This window comes from Amblyomma maculatum, chromosome 1, assembly GCF_055883805.1.
Source record: "Amblyomma maculatum isolate TAMU_Amacu chromosome 1, ASM5588380v1, whole genome shotgun sequence".
NCBI lineage: Eukaryota > Metazoa > Arthropoda > Arachnida > Ixodida > Ixodidae > Amblyomma > Amblyomma maculatum.
Genome location: NC_139344.1, coordinates 335,018,403 through 335,045,819, shown reverse-complemented (window position 1 = coordinate 335,045,819; position 27,417 = coordinate 335,018,403). Strand labels below are relative to the sequence as shown.

General features: G+C 44.6%; 1 protein-coding gene across 1 annotated transcript; it reads right to left on the bottom strand.

Moving 5' to 3' along the window:
• Nucleotides 1–1,186: 1,186 nt before the first annotated feature.
• Cdc5 (cell division cycle protein 21) lies at nucleotides 1,187–27,097 on the bottom strand. The gene is made up of 14 exons (XM_084587668.1): nucleotides 26,875–27,097; nucleotides 23,044–23,147; nucleotides 22,171–22,332; nucleotides 20,090–20,220; nucleotides 18,811–19,139; nucleotides 17,729–18,040; nucleotides 13,374–13,548; nucleotides 12,147–12,292; nucleotides 9,283–9,460; nucleotides 8,010–8,317; nucleotides 6,609–6,806; nucleotides 5,168–5,251; nucleotides 2,615–2,743; nucleotides 1,187–1,721 (listed from the first exon to the last, which is right to left on the bottom strand). The coding sequence occupies exons 1-14, from the start codon at nucleotides 26,917–26,919 to the stop codon at nucleotides 1,602–1,604; spliced, it is 2,421 nt and encodes an 806-aa protein (XP_084443794.1). The 5' UTR covers nucleotides 26,920–27,097; the 3' UTR covers nucleotides 1,187–1,601.
• Between the last annotated feature and the right edge of the window lie 320 nt (nucleotides 27,098–27,417).

The window sequence follows — 27,417 nt, the reverse complement described above, 5'->3', positions numbered from 1 at the left end:
CACACAAGTATTTAAATCAAGCAGCACCGTGATTTTGCATATCCAGTTTCTAATAAATGGAGTGCTTGCTACACAAAGAATGGAACGAGTTAATATTAGCTAACTTGTGGACACGCAATGATAAACAGAGGGTTTAAAAATTAATATGCATAAAACTAAATGTAACATTTGACAGCCTCGGAAGGAAGAAGCAGTTTAAGACAGGTAGTGATGCATTGGAAGAGGTAGTTGACTGAACCTATTAAGGACAGGTAGTGACAACAGATCTAGATCATGAGTGTGGAATGACCAGAATAATAAGGTTGGGGTGGAGTGCACTTGGCAAGTATTCTCAGTGAGGCATTGGAAGAGGTAGATGACTGAACCTATTTAGGACAGGTAGTGACAGCAGATCTGGATTATGAGTGTGGAATAACCAGAATAATAAGGTTGGGGTGGAGTGCATTTGGCAAGTATTCTCAGATCATGAATGGCAGTCTACTAGTATACCTAAAAGAAAAGTATACAAATGTATCTCACCAGCACTCATCTATGGGGCAGAAACGTAGAAGTTGACAAGAAGGGGTTGAACTTATATTGAGGGCAATGCAGGGAGCTATGGAAAGAAAAACCACAGGGGTAGTGTTAAAAGGCAGAAAGCAAGCAGTATAGGTCAGGAAGAAATCGGGAAGAAATGAGCACGGGTAGGGTATATAATATGATAGCAAGATGGTTGCTAGGGGTAACTGGATGGATTTTAAGAGAAGACAAGCATAAGAGGAAGCAGCAGAAAGTTAGATTGGTAGATAAGATTAGGAAGTCTTGTAGAATAGGTGGTTCCAACTGGCATAGGACTGGGTTGATTGGAGGAATATGGGAGAAGCTTTTGCCCTGCAGTGGGTGCAGGGAGAACTTGGTGGCTTGAAAACCTAAAGCCGTAGGAGACCCTGTTTCAATATAGATTTGCTGAAGCCACAAATCTGAGAAGGGCCTCGTTACTGAACGCTAGGGTCAGAAAGTTTTTCAAGTCTTGTGAACATTGTGTAACCTGTGATCTAACTTCAATGTCACAGCAGTGTGGGTAGGATATGGCACTGTAATGGTTTGTCATTGACGATTCTGAAAGATCATGCTCTCTCCTGTGGGTGCTATGGTACAGCACACTTCAAAGTGGCAACATAGCACTTTAGCACACGGAGTCCACAGATGATGTTTGTTTTGCTTTATTTCATATCACTGACGAATGATGTACAGTGCTTTCAGATTTCTTGAATTGTGCGAACGCTACAAGACAACTGCACATAGCTTCAGGGATAGCACTAACTATGTAGTGCTTTTAATCGCATCAGGTACACTCACGTTAATGAGTGCACACTTCAAAGTCAGTCAGCTCAGCTCTTTGTCATACTGAGCACAAGCACACTGTGCATGACGCAGAAGTAGGCGTAGGCCTGCAAAGTACTATGAGTGATACAGTACAGACCTGTTGCAGCAATGCCGCAGAATGCAAGCAGGCTACCGTGCTTTGCCGCAAAACACGGCTAGCACTGCAGAAATTAAGCTGTGGAATCAAATGACAACTGAATAAAATAACAATTCATTCCCAAGAAGAAATTTCTTTGCTACGCTCTAATGTCCAGCAGGGCCTCTTCAACGAGCTCTTTCTGTTGGAGGAGGTCATCATACCGCTTCTGCAGTGCCTTTTCTCGCTCCACTTGACGGTTGACGTCTTCCGTCAAGGCCTGAAAAATGTCAACACTTGGATCACAGCCATGTTCGTCACCACTCGATAAAGCAAAGTCAAGTTTACAGTGCAGCCAAAAAGCTTTGTTGAATAGCAAACGGAGTAAAGCTGAAGTTTTGGTTTCAGCCCTCCAACTGACCTCAAAAATTCTTAAAATGCTCTCTTTCGATGGTTACCTGGTCATTATGCATGCATGAACAGAGTCCCTGCTGGAACTGTGGCAATAACTATGCAGTCGAAAGCTCAGCTGGAAAGCCCCCAGGAGTTCTGAAGTTTCGCTATGTTCACATGCATCAGTGCATTCATAATAAGGGGCACAGGGCATGCATGATAATGACAACTGCAACATGCTTGAGCTCATGCTAGGCGTGGTCACGATATGGAGAGCACCCAGATTATATTTCCTACCAGGATGACATATGGGGCACATGGCACGGCATATGCTCTAAGACTTACATCTAAGCTGTGTAGAATGCTGGCCATCGCATTTATAATGAAAGGTGCTAGGTGCAGCCACAGATGTGAACTGCTTACAGTGGCAACCTGAAGTGTCGAAATACATTGGCAGGCTAGTTTGTAAAGCATCTTGTGAACAGTGCAAGCACTGACACTAGACAAGAAGTCAGCACTGTGTTCATCGCTCTTCTTGTTTAGTGTTCTTGTCTGCGTTTGCGCTGTTTTTCAAAAGAAGTATCTGCAGTGTCCGTACACCACCAAGCTGGCAAGCACTAACTTTCGTAAAGCATAAGCATTACTACTACTGAAAACTATGCAAGCTGCATTCTTTATGACCAGTTCTTCATTGTGAACAAGAAACATCTATGAGCAACACTCAAAAGCATGTTCAAGACCTCATCACTGTTGTACAGAAACCCGTCAAAAAGTGCATACCTCAACTCTTTTTGGGATTGCCAGTGCCTCGTGTTCCTGAAGGGCTCGGAATGTCTTCAGCTCCAAGTGTGTCTGTTCGATCTGCTCAGCGAGTTCTTGTATCTGCTTGATCAATGCCTGGCCCCGCGACTGCAATGAATAAAGCACAGTATGATGATGGTACCTTGTACCTCAATTTCACACCCACACTAAAATCATAGCAAACGATGCAAACACAAAAGAAACAAGGAGCAGGCGCACACAACGAAGTCATTCTACATGCTGGACAACAGCACAGTAAAGAAGGACAGAAAAGAAGACTGAGGCAAGAAAAGTGGTGACTTCAACTAAGCTTTATTGCAGAAAAAGTAGCAGTTCTACATCACAAATCTATAAAAACAAAACAAAAAGTTGTTCTTGTGTTGGCCAAAGTCGTTTAATGGTTTGTTGGATCAGCCTTTTTCAATAGGTGCCTTTTATGCCAGTTTCGTATTGCTTTAAAGGGCTCCAATTTTGTATTATAAAGGGTTTATTGCATCTTATTCCTGATGTGCCAGGCAACTAAACCTCAAAGTTTCAGCGGAGCTGCAGATATATTTTTAAAACCAGTATTTTCGTTTCTTCGTAATCAGGGTGATGATTTGGCAACCGGCACAGCGGGTGACGACATATGCCGACACCGAGTCGTCTGGTACATGTTCTGTGCACGAGCAGCGTCAACGGTGGTTACAACGCGAAGCCGCAGTAATGTTGGCTAAACAGCAGCCATGCCGCTTACCGAGGTTACCGCAAACTGAGCTTTTCGTCAATCTCTGTCAGTGCTTTTAACCTAGGGAATAGTGGCTTCTGTAGGCGGGATTCAGGTGCATGTCGGCGCACGAGTACAAAAGGCGCACGAGCTGACCCGCTCAAACAGCGTACACGCTGTACACTGAAACAGGTCTCAAAAGCAACACATAAAATGCGCAATGTATACAGTGCTGTCCGACGGAACTTTTGTACAATATTTGGATACCGCCCGACAACACAGCAGCGTAGTGTATAGGGTGCGGTGAACTACATCAAGGCACCCGATACCCCGGCCATCCTGTCTTAGCAGCATCGTTTACGCTGCTCATTGTCAGGCCCAAGTCTGGCCCTAGCCGCATCATGAAAGTAGACGATAAGCTCACGAGGCTTACAGCACCGGATGATGGCGCTCTGACTGTCTGCTTCTTCCTAATTGTCACTAGGCCTAAATTACTTTGCATAGATGCCACAGCGGACGGCACTTTGCAATAGATCACCCAGGTATTTTAATTAACGGAACACTCGATCATGAAACTTCTTTACTCTCAACTCTACTGTTTCATAGCAAAGGAAATAATTAGTTTCGATGACACCTTAGCAGCGGAGCTAGCTAGCGTACCGGCTATGAGCAAGAAGTCCCACTGTATGGGTCGGCATTTCACAAGAAGCATTCATTTTTTAAATTCCTTTTTCGAGGACCTATTATTATTACGAGATATGCTGACACTGACGCAAAAAATCCACTGTCTCACTGGCGCGGACAGCTTGAGCGGAAAACACAGCCGGCACAGCAGTGTTTACGGCGGTGGGGGCAATGCTGCCATTGGATGATGGCGCCGGTTGCGCCGAAGGTGGATGCCTGGACAAGAACTAAATTACGCTTCTCTACAGCCTGTGTTCTGTTTTCAGAAACATGCTGAGTACACTTATTGGGAGTCTTGTTAGCAAGCACGAACACAGTAGCGTATCGGCAGCTTATCGGCGCAAGCACAGCAGCAGACAATGCGGTGCGCCGGTGTTACTGCGATCGCTGTCGGTGGAAGGAGCTTCGCAGTGTCAACTTCAGCCATTTATTTCGAAGTAATGAATTCGTCTAGGGCGGTCAAATTTCGGAAATTGGATAATAAGGTCAAATATTATCTGCCAGACTATACAAAACTATATATTGCATGACAGTGGCATGACCCCTTTAATGGCCCGTGATTCTTGACTTCTACTTTTCCTGTAATAGAGCTTGGCTGAAGTCAGTGCTTGTTTTGCTCAATTTTTCCTTCTGTCCATGTCTACCACACAGTTTTCGATTATGGATCTTCACCAACATGGCCAACTTCTTTCACTAATCACTCTAGATAAAGCACCCTGAGCATGGCAATATTACATGATGAAATAAAGTCTGCAGGAAGCTTAGTGCCTGTAATTCGCTCTGCAATAATGTTGGTAAAGTCACAACAAAAGCATCTACCTGCCAATGAAATTATTCAATTGTTATGTAAATAACTGCTGTTCAACTACATATGAGTAAAACAGAAGATTAGAGTTCAGCCAATAAATAAAACAAAGTACTGCTAAATTAACCACCAATTAACCATTACCACACTATAACAAGTCGCTATTTGAACACAGAGGACTCCTAGTGTCTGTTACCTATAGCTGCTGTATGCATGCTCATACAGAAAGGACCGACCTTGGCCTGACTATTTCAGTTTCGTTTGAATCGATCATGTGTGAGTCAAATTTGCACACGCTTCCCTTGCAGTAAAAGGTCATGAATGCATAGCAACGCACCTGATAGCCACCCAAAAGCACCCTGAGCTTCTTTTCTACCTTGGCTGCTTTCTTGGCTTCTCTTGTCATGTGGCCTCGGTTTTGCTGGAAGAAAAGAAAACGAGAGGGGGTTTAAACCAGCTCTCGGCATAGCATACCATATTCAGAAAAGTATTCTAAAAATATGTTAACATTTTTTTTTCTGCCTCATAATACTGTAACCAGTAATTTTTCTATCATCAACTATTCTAATATTCCTTCTTCAAAAAGCACCTAACTACATCTGCCATGCAGCGAGAAAAGCTGGTTTTGTCCATTCTCTTGCAAGCTATCAGTAGCATGCCTTAAAGGGATGGCCTGGAATTGCACAGACATGCCTTTTCTTCCCTTCACAATCTTAACACAGCTCACACAAAAAAAAAGAAAAAGAAAAAAGAAACATACACACATACACGTGATAGAGTTGAACAAATGAATTTCACCCCAAATTTCACAATTCCGCAGCCAACACAGAAGGTGGTGGCATTCACATTTTTTAAATATGCCCTGAACATCTCCCAGTGCCTTATTTGTATGCACCGAATTTAACTGTGCCAGAAAATATGGAAATCAAAGGCACTTCTAATTAAAGGAACCCGCAACATCTTGTGAGTACAGTATATATGCAAACTCAATAAATTGCTAGATTGTGTTGTCACGAACATCTGAGGGAAATAATGTACTACTTCTACCTGCAGTGGAAAACCCACAATCTGCTCGAAAGTTGAAGAGCCTTATCCATTGATTCTTTTTGAACTTGTGCCCTTCCCTGTGTCATTTACTTAAAATGAGCAGGGTAGGAGATAGCTCAGCTACTATGGGACATACCAAGGAGATCCCAGCTCAAGAACATTTGTGAAACGGATGTCAGTTATACCAAAACTTTACTGAGTGATGTTGCAGGGACCTTTTAACAAGCACTGCCGTTTTCTTTACAGTTATAAGAATGGAACCAGAAATGTAGGTTAAAGGAACTGTGTAGAAAAGGCTTTTCACTTATGTTTAAGGTGGCAAAGTAAAGCACAAAACTATTACAAACATTTCTTGCAAAGCAATTCACCAAAACATGTTGCAGCACGTCTCGCCTCCCATCTTTAGGCTCATGTAACGAACAACTTAAAACTACCAGGCGACACCTTACAACATGAAACATGGGTGGCCACTATTGACCGAATGCCACATTATAATTGTAAGAAAGAGGACGCTTTTGCCCACTCAGAGCTTCGACTCAGACGTTTACCCTGTCCCTACCAGGCTCCATCAAGCTCCATTCTCTATAGCCAAAAGCACAATCAATGAGTCTTCTGTGTTCCCTTAAAAGGTACCAAGTGATCCAATGTTCTCTGCTTCTGCGGAAACCCAATAAACAGCCGACAGCTTGACCAGTCTTTCCGGAACAGTGCACTAGAAGAAAATTGCCCACCTCGAGGCGTTTGTCAAGTGACTCGATGCGGTCTTTCTTGGAGGCGAGGTTGGCACGCGTGTACCGGTTCTGGGCAGGCAGGAAGAGGACCTGGGCAAGACACTCATCCCACACCTGGCAATAGGCCTCCAAGCTGAGGTCCCCGTGGCCCATACCCTTCTTGACCACTTCCATTTCCGACTGCAGGACCTCCCGAGCCTGGCAAGACATACACACATGCACACATATGCATAAACGTTACAATCCTGAACCAAGCCATTTTCCACATCATCAGACTTTAATGTTATTATGTTCTCCACCTCCGTTGCCTTATGATACCAACTGACACCCTCAATGTTTTGCTGTCATAACGTTACATTTAGATTCTGCAGAACGTTTCCAGCATATTGCGGGTTGAAAGGTAGGATCCATGAGAGAAAGCTATTTTGCTGCAACGTCTACACGCAGGCATGATGCAATCGAATCTGCCCTGTCATCTCTCTATGCATCAACTGACATCTGGGAACTGGCATACAGCATTTTAATGTAATAGCACCAAGCTCCCAGCACATCGAAACACCACTGTTCTCAAGAGATGAAACTCTCTGATTGGTCAAGACAGTGATGATGTTATACAGGTAAAACGACCACAAGGGACTAGTCATAGAGCATCAACCACAGGAGACGAATTCGAAAATGGCCTCCTAGCCCATATGAAATAATTAGGGCCCTACCTCAAACTGAGTGTTTAGCGATGTGCCGATGAATGCAGCAAAGATGCAAAAACATGAAGGAAATGCAGCTGAAGACTCGCGTTCCCTGTAAAGTGGCCTCAGAGTTTGTTTATTTACTACTGCGGTTGTTCTTTCACAATAAACATTACGCCTGGCAGAACAACACGAGAGGGTAGGGGGTGCCACTGGACAGCATCATTTCAAGTTATTAAAAATTTGTTAATCCCAAACTTGAGACACACTGTAGCTCAGTTATTTCTTAAGCTGCAAGGGTACACTGGCCTTCTGGAGCAGCAGTCTAGGGGCTAGTCTCAGGCACGCATGTGAGAGACTCTTGGTTCAGTTCTTAGCGCCACTCTGTGTCTTCCAGGTTTTCAATGAGTACAGAGAGAACGGTGTTGATTGGATATTTAGGAAAAAACCCCAAGGTGGAGTAGATTTATAATAAGGCAGTATTTACTCATTGTCAAGCACACTGGGCTTGGGTGGATGTTAATGAGTAATTACTGCCTTGTCAGTACAGAGAGAATGTTTTGAAAAAGAGTCTTTGATCAAACTTCCTAGGAAAGTGGTGAACAAGGTACAAAAAGCAGGGCAATGGCTGACTCTATTACTGGCCCAAGAAAAATGCCACCCGGCATCTTAAAGTCACCACCGACGCTCCCACGTGCCTGCTCTGTCCACTCACCGCTGCGAGTTCTTCCTGTGTGAATTTTTGGTACGGGTGCCTATCCAGGTAGGCGAGGTGCTGTGCCTCGTCCATGACACTGGCACCGCCACCCTTGCGTCCTCCGGATTGCTGTGCTTCGGTCGGGTTGTGCACAGCATCGTAGTGCTGCATCACGAGCATCTCCTGCTTGATGAGTTCCTCGGCCTTCTGCAGGTCAGTGAGCGGGGGCTCCGTGTGGGCTGGCCGCAGCACCGAGGCATTCACGTCCAGCGGCCGAGGAAGGCTACGCTGCACCGCCTGGGACTGCAGCTTGCGCTGGGCTTCCACTGCACATGCCCAGGTGATGAGAGTGTAACCCCAACTGCACAATTATTTCGGCATGCGAACTGCAGAATGGCACAATTCCGATATCAATGGCTATGCTTTCTGTACTGGCCTTCTGAACACTTAATGAGAAATCAGCTGAATGCATCTCATTGTGTAAGACCAGCGGGAAGACCATGCTGATGGTATGCCTAGCCAGCATTACTCACATGACCTTTGTAACAGAGCAGTTGGCAAGAACAGGTGTTGACACAGCAGGAGAAGCTACCACAGAATTTTTTTCTTCCAGCCTCACAGAAATACAGAGGAAAATGAGCCCATTGCATGCATCGAAGACCCCTGTGCCAAGTAGTCCATTCATCCAGCAATCTCTGACAAATGGCTGCTATACAATGCCATCAACTAAGAAATGGTAGCACAATCAGAGTCACCATTAATGGCTTCCATCTGCGGCTCCCCTTTCAGGTTCTCATTTGTATACATGTAGTTTGCCGCTCGCTTTATAACTCATCCTTTGTGAGTTCAATATTTCATGCATACTCCTTAGCATACAGTTGTGAGCTATTCAGTTATGAGAAAGCCAGCCAGCACAGATCTAAAACCATGCTTTAACCAAATCATACAAATGTGCCTCACAGGCTTATGAGTAGAGTGTCTTACTTGGGATTCAAAAATCTTGGTGGGTTCAACTACCCGCTTACCCTCCCATCTCATAGAAGCCTTGGTTGATGGCTCCTGCTCTGTCATTCACTCTCGTGGCATCACACAATCTACCGACCAACTAATGCCTAGCCATGTCACCATTTACCAACTGCCAGAGCCATGTCTACGATCTTTCACTTACAGTGCTGACAATGCGAACAAAGACGGGTTTTCTGCAGAACAGGGACTTTATCACCATCGCATTAAAAATCAAGTGGCCTGACAACATGTGCACGACAAAATGGGAACCACCAGTTTGACTCACATTTTTCCAGCCTCTCCTGCTCCTTAGCAGTGTCCCTGTCTGCCTGGTCCTCAACAAATGCTTCAGGGATGGCCGGCTCCTGGGCACTGGGGTCCTCTTCAGGCACCACTATCTCGTAGTCATTCTTGGGAGTTGGCAGCGACGACAGAGCTTTCAGCAAGTGCTGCTTCGTTTGTTTCTGCAATGAGAAACATAGGCTGTAATAATCCATTTTTCACAAATGACACAGACATTTCGTACACTATTTCGCTGCTTATTTCAGGCTGAAATTGGTGCTCCTTGGCTTTTCTTTAAACGCTGCTGGTTCTCAGAGTAGAAGCAAGTCAGTGCACAGATGCGTTGCGGGTTGTGAATGGCAATCAATTTAACTGACCTCATGCAGTAATACATTCGACTCCGGACATATCGAACTCGAGGAGGATCGTAAAATTGTATGAAATATAAAATATGCCAGTAGATCACCTCCTCTGCAACCCAGAAATGTGAATACGGTGTACACATGTTAGTGGCACACTTCCCACGGCGATGTGCTACCCGTCAGCATACTGGCAGCCCACTGCTCACAGAGGATGCAATGACCCACGCACCAAGCGTCAACCTCACGCCAGGTGTCAAAAATAGAGGTCCACTGGGCGCACCCCCCCATGCCGCTTCATTAGCGTGTGAGCACGCTACAAATACTTGGCAGGGACAGATTAGAGCACCAGAGGTCATGTGGCTCGCACCTCACATCTTGCGAAGTTTCGGTCAAGTTCCGGTGAAGTTGGGGTCCACATCAACACTGCTGCAGGTGGTGCTTTGGAAAGAGCCACTGCTGAACATAAGAGGTCTAATTCTGCTTCCGACATGCTATAAATGCAATAGTAACTCAGTGAAAATACGGTCTAGTTGATTTCTTCGTCTCATCTAGCAGCAAGGCAATGCGAGAGCCTTTGGTCAGTAAGGATGGCTTCACGGCGCAGCAATTGGCGCACCGAACCCTGACTACCCAGCATGACACCAATGTTGTGTTGAAAACAAGCATGTCAAACCGGAGACCATATCTGATCAGGCTCTGCGTTCACCTTGCCAAGCAGTTTTACAACATTAGCGCTGCCAGCAGGTGCCCGGGGTTTTGCAGCCGGTGCCACTTGGGGCGCAAAAACTGATCGGGTGACGTCATTATAGTGGTTCAATATACCGAATGTTCCGCTGAGCGGGAGTTCAGAGAACGTGAACAGCACTCCTATACTTTCGACTGGGATCTTCACGGGGATATTCTAAGAATTTGATATAAGCAATAATTTGATATATCTGGGATAAACAGCAGTTACTAATTTTCACATGTACAGATTGTGTCAGAGGTCTTCAGGTTGCATAGGTTGCCTATAGCAGAGCACTTGCGGCATAACTGAAGATCAAACAAAATGTCCTGAAAGTTGCGCATGAGGCGGTTTGGGTGCCTTTACATAAATTTAGAGCTCCACGGGCACCAAAAATGCTCCGCTTAATGAAAGAAATTTAAAACATGCCGCCTGAAATCCTTTGAAGTTGAGGAAATAGTTGTTGCATTTTCTCATAACGAACTCTTGACTCGAAAGACTGTTGAGTTACAAGTCTCAAAAAGGCAGCCAAAGCAAAATTAATGCCAGGCTCTGATAGTGTAAATCAAGACAAAACTATTTGAGTGATTGCACATTTATAATATCATTTTCTTGTTCATACATTGCAATAACTGAGAATACACAGCAGCTGTTTTAATTCATGAAAAAGCTTATGCAGCTCGTGCGGTCGAAAAGTCGTCGGCGCAGTTGTAGCGGGCACCACCGCGCGTCGGAAATAATTGGGGCTACGTAAAAAAAAAAAAATCTATCACGGTAATTTGTACTTTTTATGATTAATTATTGGCTGGCGTGTGATAGGCTATTAGCTAATTACATCATTGTAATTAATTAAAGAAATGAAAAACTAGAAAAAGGAGTTTCAAAGGTGTCAGAATGCTCAGAATGAAAAGCCAATTAAAAAAATTTAAAGTGTGTCATTAATCAATTAATTGAAAATAAATTAAAAATGCATTCAAGGGTGTCAAAGTACTCAGAATGGAAAGCCAATCATTGCAATGAGTATCAGAGCATAAAAAAATTAAATTAAAAATTAAATTAAAAAAATGTTAAAAAAAATTAAAATATTTTGACCTCACGCGTGACACACCATCGAATCATACCCTTAATCGCGAAGCTTTAAGTGTCCCCCTAATTTTTCATACACAACTGTGGGTTAAAAATTAGGCTTGATAGTTCTTATTTAGAGAAGAGATAAGCGGTCTATAGAAAGAAGTTTTTGAATGTAGGCTATGCAACTACAAAGTGAGAAGAGAGCTGTTACTATCACTTTGTAATCTTTGTCACTGCTGTGAGCATGTATGATTATATCAGAAACATGCCAACTATGGTCGCACTTCTAAATGTCATTTCACAGAATTCTCGCAGCATGTTCAATTCTGAGATATCCATCTCCAAATTTTTTATTCAGCGCACATAAGACAGCAGTGACAATTGGTACCAAATGCTTAACCCACTAACACAAATTTGGATTTCAGACATTAACTATAAGGTCAAGCGGCTTTCTCCAGCACTGCAAAAGCTCTCTTAGTGAGGTTTTACTTTATCACGGACAAGTTTAGCATTTCACTCTGGAACACAAAAGCAGAACCAATGGTTAGGTGTGGTGTGTAAACTAGTAAAGAAAGTGCACATGAATGGGCTGAATTATTTTCCTTTGTGTTGTAGCCCCATGAAGGCCTTTTTAAGGCATGTGACAAGGGCATACCGAATGCAACCACCGCAACAGTAACGTGCACTGTTGATATTTCACATTGCTCTAACCTGGAAGTGCTTGGCCGTTTGGTTGGAGTCAAAATCCAAGTGGTCCTCTGGGTTGATGTTGAGCTTGTCCCTGAGTGGTGTGGCACTGGTCTGCGGCGTGGAGCCGACCGTGCTCCCTGGAGTCCGGCCACCTCTCGGTGTCGTTCCTGAGGGGGTGCAACAATGGAAGGATGTCATGTGCTCAATCATTTGGTGCTTGATGATTCATTGCTCAAATATCTATCGTTCGTTCACTTTGGTCATTTGGCAGTCAGGCGAGCAGGACTTGCCACTGAAGTAGAGCTGTGCGCGGGCTCGGGCCAGCCCGAAGGCCCGTACCCGGCCCGGCCCGCGGGCCCCCCAGACCGGGCTCGGGTTACTCGAAAGCCCTTTCGCTAAGGCTCAGGCCAGGCCCGGGCCAAAGTATATTTGTGTCGGGTGGGCCGGGCCGGACACCCCGATCACGACCACACGCAATATTCGTGAAAGCGTCTAGAATGCGCAGTATTTTCCCGCGTCGTCCCCACGCGAGAACTTCCGAATGCTTTCACGGCGTCGACCGCCCTTTCCTCCTCGCCGCGAACGGATTTTTGGTAGCTGTCAGTGACCGAGCAGAGGGGCCAATAGTGGGCTAATAATTTCGAGTTTCACATCTCCGCTTTGGTAACACCGACATTGCATTTAGGTGTAATAATAATAATTGGGTCACAGGAAAAGAAAGAAGCAGTATCTGTCACACTTGCTTCTGTGGACACCTGAACCCCCATAAAGGAAGGGAGAAAGGTGGGAGTGAAAGTGAAAAGAGAGAGAAAGAGGAACCGTAATGGAGGGTTACCGAGTAATTTCGACCACCTGGGGACCTTTTGTGCACCGACATCGCATATCACACAGACACAGATAAACCCACCGACATCGCACAGCACACAGCAACCATGCACCCACTCCTACTGCTCCATGCTTTCAACTACAGGCGAGCTTACATGCATTGCTAGCCCAGTCATGTGGTCAGTTTCTGACGAACCACAGGCACTGCCACACTACCTTACACAGGCAACACTGTTGGTGGCGGAGACAAGCACATAACCCTAAAATTTATGCTCAAGCTGATTCCTCTAATTTACTCTTCTATGTAACTGTGCCATTCCTACGTGTCACACTGATGAGCCTCAGTAGAAGCTTTGCCATCACTTAGGTTATTCCCTCTGTGGGGTCGCGTCTGGTCTGTGTCATGCCAAACAACAGGCTCACCTTCAGCTGGCCCACCAGTGGGCGTGCGGAAAGGGGTGACGATGAGGTTATTTGGAGTCTGCGATGGGGTCTTCTTCGGTGTTCCTCCGCTCAGCTCAGTCTCGTGTAGGGGCGTGTTCAGGCCACCCTTCAGAGGCGTGTCTACATTGGTCAGGGCCATGATGTTCTGTGCCTCCTGTAGGGTAACACAAACACAAGAAAGGCAGGCAAATATTCAGGCTACAGAAATCGAAACGAGAGGTCCAGTTGATAGACAGAGCAGAATGAAATACGAGGCTGAAATTGCTATTCACTTCAGTGGCAGGCTGCAGTGCTAATATACCAGAATGGCCCCATAAGCAGCAGTTGCATGTGGTCCCTGCACATTCCTTCAGACCAGAATTCGACAGCGCTTAATCAGCAACCTGAGCAGCGTACATGACTGTCCTTCTCACTAGCCTCTGGCAGGTGGTAGTTAGCACCGATTGGTCTGGGGTTTACGTGATGTCACCTATCTTCTTAAAGTTGCTTGCCTTTGTGCTTGCTAGCATTAAACGTGCCAGTGATGTCAGCAGTGATGCATGTGTCCTATGGTTTAATCGTATAAACTGGCGTGATGAGCCGGGTGAATTCAGACTGCTTCGAAATGGATAGTGAGCCTTGTCCTTTGCGACAGTCGCTGGAGGATGGTATATGGTACACCCAGTGGCGTGAACAACAGCAGGTGAGAAGACAGCAACGTCATCTAAATCTAACATCTACCATGACTAATTTTGTGATCAAGAGCACGTACAGACTTTACAAAAAGTGCAGCAGTCATCGAGGCCATTTTATTGGCATGGTAAGTCACATCTCTCGGGAGCCGAGCCATGCATTTCGGAAGCACCTTGGACTAAGCGACTTGCCGATAGCAGCGGCAGCTTTTCATCACCGATAGAGTTGGCTCCTAAAAGTATCACCACCCTGTCTTTGCGCTGCTTAGTGCCTTTACACGCTTTTCCCTTAGTCGTGTATGTGTGACTAGGCAGCATCCTATAGAAGAGTGCTGCTTCGCCGAGAATGAAGATGTCCTTGTCCGCGTAAGCCTTTTGCAGTTCAGCGAGGCCGCCGGACACCCACCGGTAAAATTGGGTACAAGCGTCCCCCGGCCTGGCGCCCGGCTCTTTCAGGGGTGTGCGTTTGGAAGAGGCTCTGCTAACCCTGCTGTTGTGTTCCCTCGGGAGCTTAGTTTCGAACAAGTTTCGAAGGGGTCAACTGGATGCAGCTAGCACAGAACCGGGTTAAGTGGAGAAATATGGGAGAGGCCTTCGCCTTGCAGTGGGCATAATCAGGCTGATGATGATGATGAGGCGGTGGTTACACCAGCTGTCAGCAGCCCCTTCCATCAACAGTGCCGCTTTCACCCTGGACAGTCTTCAAGACCACGCTATTTCTTTTTAAACCAGTCAAACCAGCTATTGCTGCAATTGAAGTCTGTGTGGCCCATCTACAATGCCAGAGCGTCTGCCGTTTCCATCACCATTTGGGTGGTCACGGGAAGTTGGCTGTCCTGACATTCTGGAGCCACAACATGAGAGCAGCTTCGACCTCCAGGAATTTTGAGGCCCGAATCCGCTTCTGCTTGCTTGAGAAGCTTTGCTCGAAGCCATCCAAGGTGTTCTGCCTGTGTTTTAATACTTAATTCTTTGGCGATGCTTGTTTTGGACCTTCCTCCTTTGTCGACTTCCTTGATTAAGACAGCTTTTTTATCCAGCTTAAGAGATTTACCCTGCTTGAGGCGGGACATCATCGTCCATTGCGCGCACACTACACACACACACACACACACACAACAACAACAAATTAAGTCAACGCGAGGAAACAGAACCGCACAATCACAAAATCATCCTTGCCGGTGTGCACATGAGAAAGGCAGCTGACCAAACCGAGTTCCCGTGCACGTGACTGCTCTCAAGGTTACTTGACGTAGGTGACGAAAAATGTCTGCGTCCGTGGGAATTTTGTATTCGCTCTTCAAACATGATCGCATTCAGCACTTATAAGGAACAAAGTTGCTTGGAGTGCACATCACCTTTCGGTAATCATCTTTGCCTTCGGCACTTCCTGTCAAAATTTCGATATTTGCATTACGCTCAGAAAATACTTCAAGATAAATGGAAGCAAATACATAGCACCTATGGAGGGTGAAGGCGCGGCGTGGAAAACTTTTGACTTAACCGATATTTCGAGATGCTATGCGTGTTTGTGTTAACGAGGGTTTACTGTATCTAGGAACTGTTCTCGGATCTTATTAAGGGGTAAGGGGAGGCTTAACTAAGTAGTAGGAAAATGATAGATGCAGTCAGAAAGACTTGCCCAAGTTTTTGCATGCTGAAAACATGAGTGAAAGCACATATTGTGAAGCATACAAGTCAGAATACCATGGCATGACAGCAGCAAAGGTTTAGGTCTCTTCCTCGCCAATCTGAAGCTCGCTTAAGAAACTCATATCTACATTTTTCCCATAAATGTGAACTGCACTGCAAAGAAGCAATAAAAACATTAAATAATAGGTTTTTTAATGTATTTTTGCCATTTTAACTCCAAAATAGTCAATATCTGCTTCAGTTCAGTTCAGTCGTTCAGTTGTGTCCGACTCTTCGTGACCCTATGGACCATGTTACGCCACGCTTTCCGGTCTCTCACTATCTTCCTAACATCACATAACTTCATCTGCAGTGCCTCGAGGATGCCATCTAACCATCGCGTTCGCTGCCTACCCCTTCTCCGGCGACCCTCAATTTTCCCAACATCAAATCTTTCTCCAGCAATTCCTCTCTTCTCATCAGATGACCAAAGTAGCTGAGCTTTAACTTTAGAATTTGACCCTCCAATGAGCAGTCCGGGTTTATGGTCAACAATATCGACTGATTTGATCTTCTGGCAGTCCAAGGAACTCTCAAGAGTCTTCGCCAGCACCACAATTTAAACGCGTCAATTCTTCGGCGGTCAGCCTTTTTCACAGACCAACTCTCGCATCCATACATCACAACAGGAAAGACCGTTATACGGATCTTGGTTGGCAGTCTAATGTCTCTGCTCTTTACTAGGCGGTCAAGGCTAACCATTGCTCTCTTTCCCAGAAGCAGGCGTCTCCTAATTTCATGGCTGCAGTCTCCTTCCGAGGTAATCTTGGAGCCCAAGAAGAGAAAATCTGTCACAGCTTCCACTTCTTGTCCATTGATGCTCCAGGACTTGATAGGGCAAGACGCCATGATCTTTGTCTTTTTAATGTTCAGTTTAAGCCCAAACATCTCACTCTCTTCTTGTACGCGCATCAGAAGTCTCTTGAGTTCCACTTCACTTTCTGCTTCAGTCATCGTCTATTATGATAGCCAATACAAGCGATGATGTGACCCAAAACCGAAGCCAGAAAAACATCAGATCCAATCACGACGAGTAGCTGAGCATCGGACGAAGAACAGCAGCGCCATTTTCGTTGGCATGAAGTGGAAGCAAACTGAATGTTTTATGCCTTCCTGGTCAGCGAACTTAGTACACACCTAGCCGCCATACACAGTGCTATGGACTCATCAAACTCTCTACTTATTTCATACATAGCTTCACAGAGACATAGACACTATGCACACAAAGCCACAGCTTCCACAAGTGTGATGTTCGCACCAGCAACACAGCCAACCACGTATCTCTGAAAGCCATCACTTTGTACTCATAGCTCTGCACTGTTCCAAGCTACTTGCAAGATTCCCCGGTTGTTTTATTGCGAAAGCAATACTACGCCAGGTCTAACCGCTCGTCGCATGGTCTGTGGCCCGTGGACCCCCATGCTCCTTGAGGATAAGAAGACGACGAAGAACACTCGGTCACTTGCATCTAAGGCTTTCGCTCCATATTCGGTTCATCAGCATTGAACCCTTCTCATTTTTTTTACCAACTTCATTTTGGGAACAACCATACTACTACTGCTTATAAGCAGACTATTTTGCTATACAGCCAATCATTAGGTTGTGCATCCAGATGCGACTCTTAGCATGCATTTCAAGCAGGAACAGACCAAAATAAACAAGTATGTGGTTTTCAGCCTCTTTGAAAGCCACTGAGGCTCTCCGAGGCTGAAAGTGTGAGATGAGAAACGCCGATACAAAACGACAAACCCCGGCAGTTGGTACAAAGCCATCAAAGAAAACACACAGCAAGGAAGATGAAAACTTCGGAAGGAACGGCGCGAGCATTGCCCAGGTTTTTCTTTTTCAAGTTTTCAAGCCTTTGCGTCTTCCAAGATGCCATCATAAACGGATGTGCAGCATGCTTGCCATTGCCCACTGCTTTGCTCTGTGAAGCAGGCTAACCTGCATGCAAACGAACAGAACACTTGCCTGCAGGATGGTGTCCCGGCTGAGTGCGGGTGCCTTGGGCGTGCGCAGCGTCCCGGCCGCGGCCCCTGGCGTGAGACTGTAGTCGGCCAGCAGGGCTTCCGAAGCCTGGTGGCCGGCCTCCTGCGCGGCCTCGCGGGCTGTCTCGCTCGCTCGGCCCAGCTTCACCACCTGCTCCAGCTCCTGCTCGGAGATCTGGGGATCGGGCAGCACCAGCTTGCTCCGCTTGCGCACGGGCTCCGCCGAAAGTAGCGAGGGCGGCAGGTCGTTCTCCTTGCGCTGCTTCAGCTTCTGCTTGTCCTTGCGCCGCTCGCGCTGCAACGAAAACAAGGAGGAGAGGATGTCACAACCTGGCCAAACACCGCGCAGCACTTCCATGTCGACACTCATTCTGTGTCGGGAAAGGCACTACAAAGGAACCCCTGTGTTCTGCTTCCACAAGCTTGTATAGGCTCTATGCTATGATGTAAAAATTCTTTCATCCCAAAAAAGAAAATCATGACTAAAAACGTCACTTCTAACACTCAATAATAAAACAAAAAATAAAAAGAACAGTCATATATGTCTCATTACATATGCCAGAATCTATGTGCATGCTACTTTTTTTGCTTGTACCACAAAGGAATGGAATAGAAAGCCAGAAAATCTAGTGTAGATATACGAATGAAGAACATTTATTTAAATCTGTAGTCTCACTTAGGGGCTATGGGCCTATGTAGCTTGTGCCCGAGCACACAATTGTTACCTCCATCCAACGAATCCCTGTGCAGCTCTCTAATGACTACCCCATTGACAATTTTGTATATACCCACTGTGGCAGTCCAGCTGCATGTCAGTGGGGACAAAATGCAACAAAAAATAGACATGCGCTGTATGATTTCAGCACATGTCGAAGTGTTCAAATTATACTAAGGTTATTCATTACACTCCCTTTTTCCCTCATCCTCTTCTCAATCCTACCTTCATCCCTTTTTCCCATGATGCAACAGTTCAAGCGTTCTCCCTGAGACAGTTATTATACCATTTCTTTCCTTGTAATCAATTATTACTAATTTTTTATACTGATGTATAGTCAGTAACATCACCTCCTCTTTTTCACTGCGCAGTTCTCCATCAAGGTGCTGCTGCCGCAGGCGCCTGAAGTCTGTCTCAGCAGGGTCATACACTTCCTCCGAGGTATCGTGCAGACCCGCGGCAGGGCGCTTCTCGAAGGGGATTTCCTTGTTGTAGTCGATGGCGTGGCGCTTTCGCCGCCGCGGTGGGAGTGCGATGCCAGCCATGCGCAGCTCCCGGCGCTTCTGCAGGGCTGCTAGGCGCCTTGCTTCCTCCAGCTGCTTCTCACGTGCCTTCCGCTTAGCCTTCTTGCCCTGAGTGTTGGCCAACCGGGCACGGGCCTCGGACAGCATCTCCAGCTCTGCAATAGGATTTGCCAAATATGCAGGTGCCTCACGCGAGACGCTCATGTGCGTGTAATATTACTTCACACAAATGGCACTCTCACCTCCCCACCCCTTTAGAAAGAAATTCTAACAAAAAATAAATCATAGTAGCCCATATTTAAAAAAACTAGTAAGGAAATGCACTGTGTACATGAGACCTTTTCCCAATAAATATATTCCTGGGTCACAAGTATGTGCTGAAGACTGCAACAGGTTTTCCTTCATGGTATAAAGGTTTCAGAAGTCAAATGGCTTGCTATAGTTGCCTTGTTGCTGTTGCTGCACTCGAATGAAAATAAACTGTGGAAAAAAAATTCGAAAGGTTCAAACCTGCACCCTTGCGGAGTTTTTTAGAACATATCTCAAACATACAGAACTACATGATGATCAGTTCTAATGCAGATACACTGGTTGGTTGGTTTGTGGGGTTTAACGTCCCAAAGCGACTCAGGCTATGAGAGACGCCGTAGTGGAGGACTACGGAAATTTCGACCACCTGGGGTTCTTTAACGTGCACTGACATCGCACAGCAGATACATTCAGTGCGTATTATTGTACTCGGTATGAGTTGCACTGCGATAGTGCTTCCCTGGGCACTCACGCAGTGTAGCTCATACTGAGTGCAATATCACATACGCTGAATTCATGAGCATGAAATCCCCGGCTCATCATGTACAGTGACTCATGCAGAGACGCACAACCCGAAAGCCTAAAAACGGTGACTGCTCATACTTCAGTGCCGGCTACAACTGTAAAGCATTAGATAACGAACTCTCAGCATGAACACCTAAATTAAGCAATTTTTTATTTACACTGGTTAAGCAGCTGCCAAACGATGCCACTTTAACATAGTCATATTCCCAGGTGCCAAGTTCTCAAGGTTAAGCTTTATCATAACCTCAGTAAAGCATGAAACGCAACCCACCATCTTCATCCATGTCCTTTGGGTCTGGGCGGGCAGGCTTTGTCTCTGGGTTGGGATCAATTTCACCGGGCTTCAGCTTGCGTGGATCATCAATAACTTCCCCTTCTTCTTCCTTCTTTTGAGCTTGATCTCTGTGCGAAGGCCGCATACAGCCATATGTAAACCATGCACTCACTGAAGAAAGATTACTTATTTTCTCAGGTGAGACTAAAATACAAGAAACAATGTAGGAGCCCTTAAACAAAAGCACAGTGGTTTTATACAGAAAAAGCGAACCTAAAACGCTAACGAAACAAAACGAGGAAACTAATAAAAACATCTGAAATCACAATAAGGTCAGCAAGGTGAACTATGAAAACAAAAAAGTCACAGGCAATGTTAAGAGATAAGAGAGAGCCAAAAAACAGCCTTGACTTAAAGATATAAGAGCAGAAACCGGAAGTAAAAGTTGGGATGGACACCTAACGCTTGGGAGCTAAAAGTGGTATGTTTGGGCAGCACAGTGGGCACAAAACGAAGGTGGAAGCGGTTAGTGGAGGGAAGAAGGTCGAAAACTTGCTGAGACAATTGAATGGTACCATGCCTTTGAAAGGCTGGTATAATTAGAAAAGCATGTGGGAGGGTTCTTCTCTTGCAACAAATATAACCTAGCTGCTACTGCTGCTCATAAAATAAGAAAAGAGGTACAGTTGCAAAGTCTTAAAAAATTTCCAGTTTAGGCCTCCTTTGAATTATGCAAGCAGCCCAAACAGAAGGAAAATAAATGCTGCCGAGCAGAATGTGGTACAATATTAGATAGATATAGAGGAGCTCTAAGGGAAGGCAGGGATGTTAACCAGAAAGGCTTCCAGTTGGCCACCCTGCTTTGTGGGGAATGGGATCAGGGAATTAAAGAGGAAAGAGAGGGAAGAGAGAAAAAAACGACGGGCACAGTCCCAATATGACACTCAAGCCGATGGCTGTCAAGTAATAAAATAGTGCTTGGAGGCTTGAGGGAAGTCAAATGTTGTGAACACGGACCAAGGATCTTATCTGCTGTTAAAGGGCAAGGATCGAAGCAGTCCAGCACACAACGCAACTTAAGCCTTTCACTCACAAAAGCAGGGCATTCACACAGGAGGTGCTTAACTGTCTTTTTGCAGCCACATATTTCACATGCACGGCTGTCACCCATTCCAATCCGGAAAGCATATTTGTTTGTGAAAGTAACAATTAGCCATAAATAGCACAGCAAGGCTTTGAGACTCGTTATTTTATGGGGAAGTTGAAGGTGCAGTCTAGGGTCCAAATTAGCAATTATGCGCACACATTATGCAAGGTAATGCAGATGCGATATGTGCACAGCAAGTACAATTTTGCAGGTTAAAACAGGCATTTTACACCTAGCTCTAACTAAACTACACAGTTTCGCTATTAGTTTTTTTTTTTTTTACACCAGTAGCTTATACAGCTCGTTTGGTCGAACCGCTGTCAGCGGAGTCAGCACACTGAGTCGTAAATAATCAGGGGCTGCATAAAAAAACGTTATCGTGGTAATTTCTGGTTATAGTGATCGATGACTGATTGGTGTGTGATAGGCGATGAGTTAATGAAATGACTGTAATCAATTGATGAACCAAAGAAATAGAAAAAAAATATGAAAAAATGGAAAAAAAGAGCGTCAAAGGTGTGAAAATACTCAGAGTGAAAAACCAATGCTTGATTATGCTAATTAAGAAAATTTAGTGTGTGTAAGTGATCAACTGAATAACAAAAAAATATAATAAAAACAAATGAAGAAAGGGGGGCCAGAGGGTGTCAAAAATGAAAAGCGAATGCCTAATGCTGAATAATAAAATTTTGTGTGCAATTGGCAAATTAATTAAAATAATTAAAATGAAAAATGTGCTCAAAGGTGTCAAACTGCTCAGAATGGAGCGCCTATGACTGCTGATGCTAAGTATCATGTATAAAAAAATTAAAAATAAGAAATGAAATAACATCGTCTGTGTGTGTGTGTGTATGAAATGCTGTCGTGTCACACTTTAACGGCAGAGCTTAAGTGTCTCCTTATATATATTTTTTTCAGCTGCTACACTTACAGCAAATATTCGTAGTGCTCCAAGCACTGTGCTGCAGTTCGCCCAATGATGGGCGCGATGGTTCGCCACTGAGTGGGCATCAACTTTGCCAGATGGAGGAGCTTTTCCTCCTCCTCCCGGGTCCACTCGGTTTTCTTGATGCTCGGGTCCAACCATTCGTACCTGCACACAAAGTTGCAAAATGAGCATTCAAGGCAGATTTCTGGTACGTTCAAGTAATCACCTACACAACCACGCATACATTTCGTTAACCCAGCACTGCTTTCTTACTACATACTAAAATAAATGTATTGCTTTTTCCTGCCTACATGCTTCTCTGCTTTCACTAGCGGTATTTGCACACAATGTCATTAAATGTACCGCATATCTTTGGAAGGAAACTTTATGAGAATGAATCTCTCTCTCTCTCGCACGCACGCGCACACACACAAGCACACACACACACACACACACACACACACACACACACACACACACACACACACACACACACACACACACACACACACACACACACACATACACACACACACAAAGATGCATACTCCTGCACTCTGCTGCCTGGCAGCTAGCTGAAGAAAGCAAACAGGACCAAAGGACTTGAAAGTAAAGGACTTGAAAGATGCATCAAAATCAAAGAAATGCCTTATTTTAGCTAGACCTGCTTTGTGCTCAAAACTTTTCTAAAAACCTTCTTGACATAATCCTTACTTTTGCATCCACAGCAACCATGTGATCACAGCTACCAGGATAAATGCATCTAGATACATATATCACCAACAGCTATGGTACAACAACACAAATCCTCTGGTAAACAAAACCATAATAAAGCAACATAATGATAGCATGGAATGATGAAAAATGATAACTCACCATCGTGCTTTGCATTGCTTTGCAGACTTTCGATGAAGCAATGATGCTATTCGAGACCACTGATTTTTGCCATATTTCATCACCGCTGCTTTAAGGATTTCATCCTGCAGACCACAAAAATGTACACAATCGTAAGTGCTATCATAAATAGTATGAAAGCATATACGTATAAAAACACAACCCTTTTAGGTTTTGATGCTTATAATTAGGGGTTGGAGTTTTCGGTTCTTATTATCTAAGAATTCGGCTCACTTTTTTTGGTTTTTATTTTCAAACACGCCTTCTGTTTGTTTTTTTTTTTTTGTTTTTTCGGTTAATATTATTTTTTTGCTGAAGAAATATTGGTTATTTTCGGTGAGATAAGAGGAATCCGCGTACAGTAAAAAATGATGTAAAATTTTTTGGACTTTTTTTTCTTTCATGTTGTTTTAGGCACTTTTATTTAATGTACAGTCGGTCATATATACAGCTAAGCTTCTGGGAAAAAAAATGCTATTGAATGATGAAAATTAGTGTTATGACAAAACACATATGTAAAACATACATTCACATGTTAGACGAAGCAGTAACTGAAATATTATTTATTACCATCAAATTTTTGCCTAAACCAAATCACTTAAAAAAACAAATGCGCTTCTCTCGGCTTGTGTCAGAAGTGTCACATGGCAAAAAACTGGCTGGCTTTCATCTTCGCGATTTCCTGGAAGCACTTGCGCTGCAAATGCTCTGGTCTGTCCTTCGCCCCACGAAGTGCCTGCCTTGCCTAAGGCGCACCTCCTCAGACTCTTCACATGTTTATGAGGGTCAGGAAGCACGACTGCCATTCTTTCCCCATATGCGAGGCCATGAACAATGAATCACAACTCTTAACCACTGTACTTAAACCAACGATCCCACTTTCTCACATCATGCCCATAGATTGAACACTTGTGATTTTCTCCCGCCATCGAGAGTTCGCGGTACGCATAAAAAGTACCGACCTTTTTCGGTTTAAACCGAACCTTTTAAAATTCTTTCGGCGTACATTTATTGGTGTTTTTCGGTTTAAGTCGAAAAGTACAACCCCTCCCTACTTATAATATTATTCTAGAGTAACTGCCACATCCCATACTGCTTCATAGTTTACAGACAACTTTCAGAAACAAATGTAGTCAAGGACCCCTATCTATGCCTGGAACTTCACAGCATGAGAGCTGCACTAAAAAAATCATGCATTGTTTCAATTAAAAAGTCTGCTCCTATCACTTGACAAAATGTTGTTTCAACGCTCGCAACAATGTTGCTGGTTTGTTACGTGAACAGAGAGGAAAACACATCCGTTGTTGTTGTGGCTGTAGGAAGAAGGAAAAGAAAATGCACAGGCCTGCTACTGGCTCTGCAGCTGAGCCACCTCCGCTGCCTCATGTAGACAGAAGAGAAAATAGAGAAGAAAGAAAAGAAAGAGGGAGAGAAAGACGCGCGCCGCAACAACAGCCGTCGTCCACCACCGAAACACGGTGGCGGGTGCAATGACGGCTTACACCAGATAAAAATTCTGTGGCAGGCCAGCCCCCGCCTCAAGCGGCGGTGACCCACCTGTCCCAGCCCCATTAGGGGAGTACGTGATCCTCTTGTAAAAACAGTGGAAGAGACAGAAAACATGTTGATGCCTGGTTAGTTGACTATCACAAGCACAGGATGTGCCAGATGAAATATGCCCCTGTTCACAGCTTCCAATGTGCCAGATATACCAAGGGAAAAGTCCTTCTAGAAGCACCTATCAAAAGTAGTGATAAGTTGCACAATGGTGCCAAGGCATACCACGTCAACTGGTCAGCTGCCTATTAAATAAGCAGTAAGACCTACCATGTCCACTAAACGACCCTGAAACAATATTTACGGTAATATTCTAATGCAATAAATCCGTAAATGTGGAATTTGTGAGTATCAGGATTGAATATAAAAGCTCTGCGTGGACCCTATAATTTACAAATAATTTTTTTAAAAGTGCTCCTGGCGACCACCTGCATTCAATTAAGGCACCACATCACTGCGCCTTCATAGCTACTCCCATCCTGTTCTTGCACGTAGCCTCACAGCACTCTCACATAACACAACATGGAAAATAGTGGACTTCACACGTTGCCGGTGTCATTCCATGACAAGCACCATGGCAGCAGCTGGGATTACCAAATTTAGGTAGGATATTACAACACTCAACTACGCATGTGAACAGCCGCCCAGATATAACCAAGTTATTTCCATAGACGCAGGAGGTACATTAGTACAGACATCTGCTCTCAGCATAATCTGGTCATAAGGCATTGCTGGAAGGTGCTATTATGCAGATGCCTTGCTCTCCTTAAACCTCTGCCTCTGTTCTTATCGATTTTATCATGGCAGGCATGAAAAAACTATGTGCATGCATAAAACTTTTCTATTTGTGTTGCCACAATGCTTCAAGGAGTGTGAAAAGTTACAGCTTTGCGCCAGGAGACATTTTACCAGTGGCTTTGTTAGTTTAAGAGCGGTGAGGTTTCATTTGAAGACTAATCACAGCCTAGCTGTTGTTCTTCAATAAAGAGAACCAATGAGAAACCCTATAATCCCGATCACATTATTTAGAATTTAACCACTCGCTCCTATTGAGTTTTTTAACCATAAAGTAACACAGTTAACTAACATTTTTACATGGAAATACTCAAGTGTATGCATGGTTTTAGAGAGAATGGACTGATTTGGCAGACTCCAGCTCAGTGCATTGATATCACAACAGCACTCCCGCCTACATACAAAGCATTCCATGTGCAGCCACTTTTTATGAAAAGTGTTCGCAAGTTTCTCCGCCCTCCTTGTTCTCAAGACTTTGCCTCTTGAAGTTCATTATTTTACTTCTTTTACTTCGACGAGTGAAAACAGGCAATGAAGGAAAGCATTTTCAACAAGTGGAGGAATGACAAAACAGATACCGAAGGCTATTTCTAGGTCTTCAGCCGTTTTGAAGGATGAAAACACCAGGATAAACACTTCACTCATCAGAGGTACTATTCTTGCGGGTTATAATGTCTTAGAAATGGTGTCGCAACCATAAAGCAACAGAAAAAAAAAATAATAAGAAGAAATCTATTTTTGGATATCTTCTCAAACATGTTCCTTTTTCTTATCCCTTTTCTCACATCAGCTATTTTAAGATCAGCTATTTAAGAAATGCTCGCTCAGGCCACTCACTCCTGCCATTTAACTCAATACAGCTCTTTCTCTCCAAAGTCGAAAGGAATCGCTGCAAAACCATAACTGAATTTAACTGCTGCACATCATTTTGCAGTGTGGTACGCTACAAGCTTTAATTGGTGTGCGTACGCATCACTTTTTAAGAATAACGCCAGAAGCTTTCAAGGCGACGGACATTGACGTTCTATGCTAAACCAAGTGTGTAGCAACGATCGTGCGTTGTGGAGAATGCGTTTCTTGGTGCCACCACAGCCATTTTCATACTTGCACGCCAAAAGCGACTACCAATCGGACGCGGCATAAGCTTTTAATTATATGTAGCATGCCTGCGTGCAACAAGCATGGAGCAATAATTGCACTTTACTCCTGATGAGCGTGCAAAACAATCGCAGAATCATTGTTGACGCAGCAACAGACGCTACCTAACAGGTTTCGGTTACTCCATCGCGCCCTTTTTATACGCTGTTACACTACTGCGGAATAACTTCAACACATATGCGCCTGGTGCAATGGTTACCAAGATAAAACCACCTAATATCATAAGCAAATAAAGCACAAGAAACTTTTGAGAGAGCTGCAGTTGCAAAGTGGCCTCATTAGCCCTACTGTCTGAGCTCTTACCTCGGTGTTCCTCCATACACCGCCTTTGATCATAATCCGCGGCATCTTGTACTGGTTCTTGGTGTCTTCAAGACACGATCACCTTTGGCAACTTCCAACAGCCAACACAGCTGGGCAATTTAAAAAGGAATGCCGAGAACTGCTTCGAAGGCACAAGTTTCTTCACGCAGCATCACGAACGCATCACAAAGCTGATCGCCATCGAGTTGATGTTTTCAGCGATCCGGCTGCACCAAAAACTAGAAGGCAGAAGTTTCGTATTCTGTCTTCCCGGCGGTCAGGGATTAAAACACTGGAGTTTGACGAGGTTACAGTGTTCTAACGAGGTGTTGGCTGTGAGGAAGCAGCTTGTTTTTGCATAGCCTCCTCTATTTTTTGTGAGGCCGCCCCATTTGATACTGTATGTTGAACCAAATAAATTTAAGTTCTTAAATTCTTCACTGTGAGCGCCATAACGCAAGGTTTCGCAAATTTAATGAAGCCAGCATTGGAAATGCTGTACAAGTGTCAGACGCGCGGTCGCTAGAGTGGCCACCCTACGGT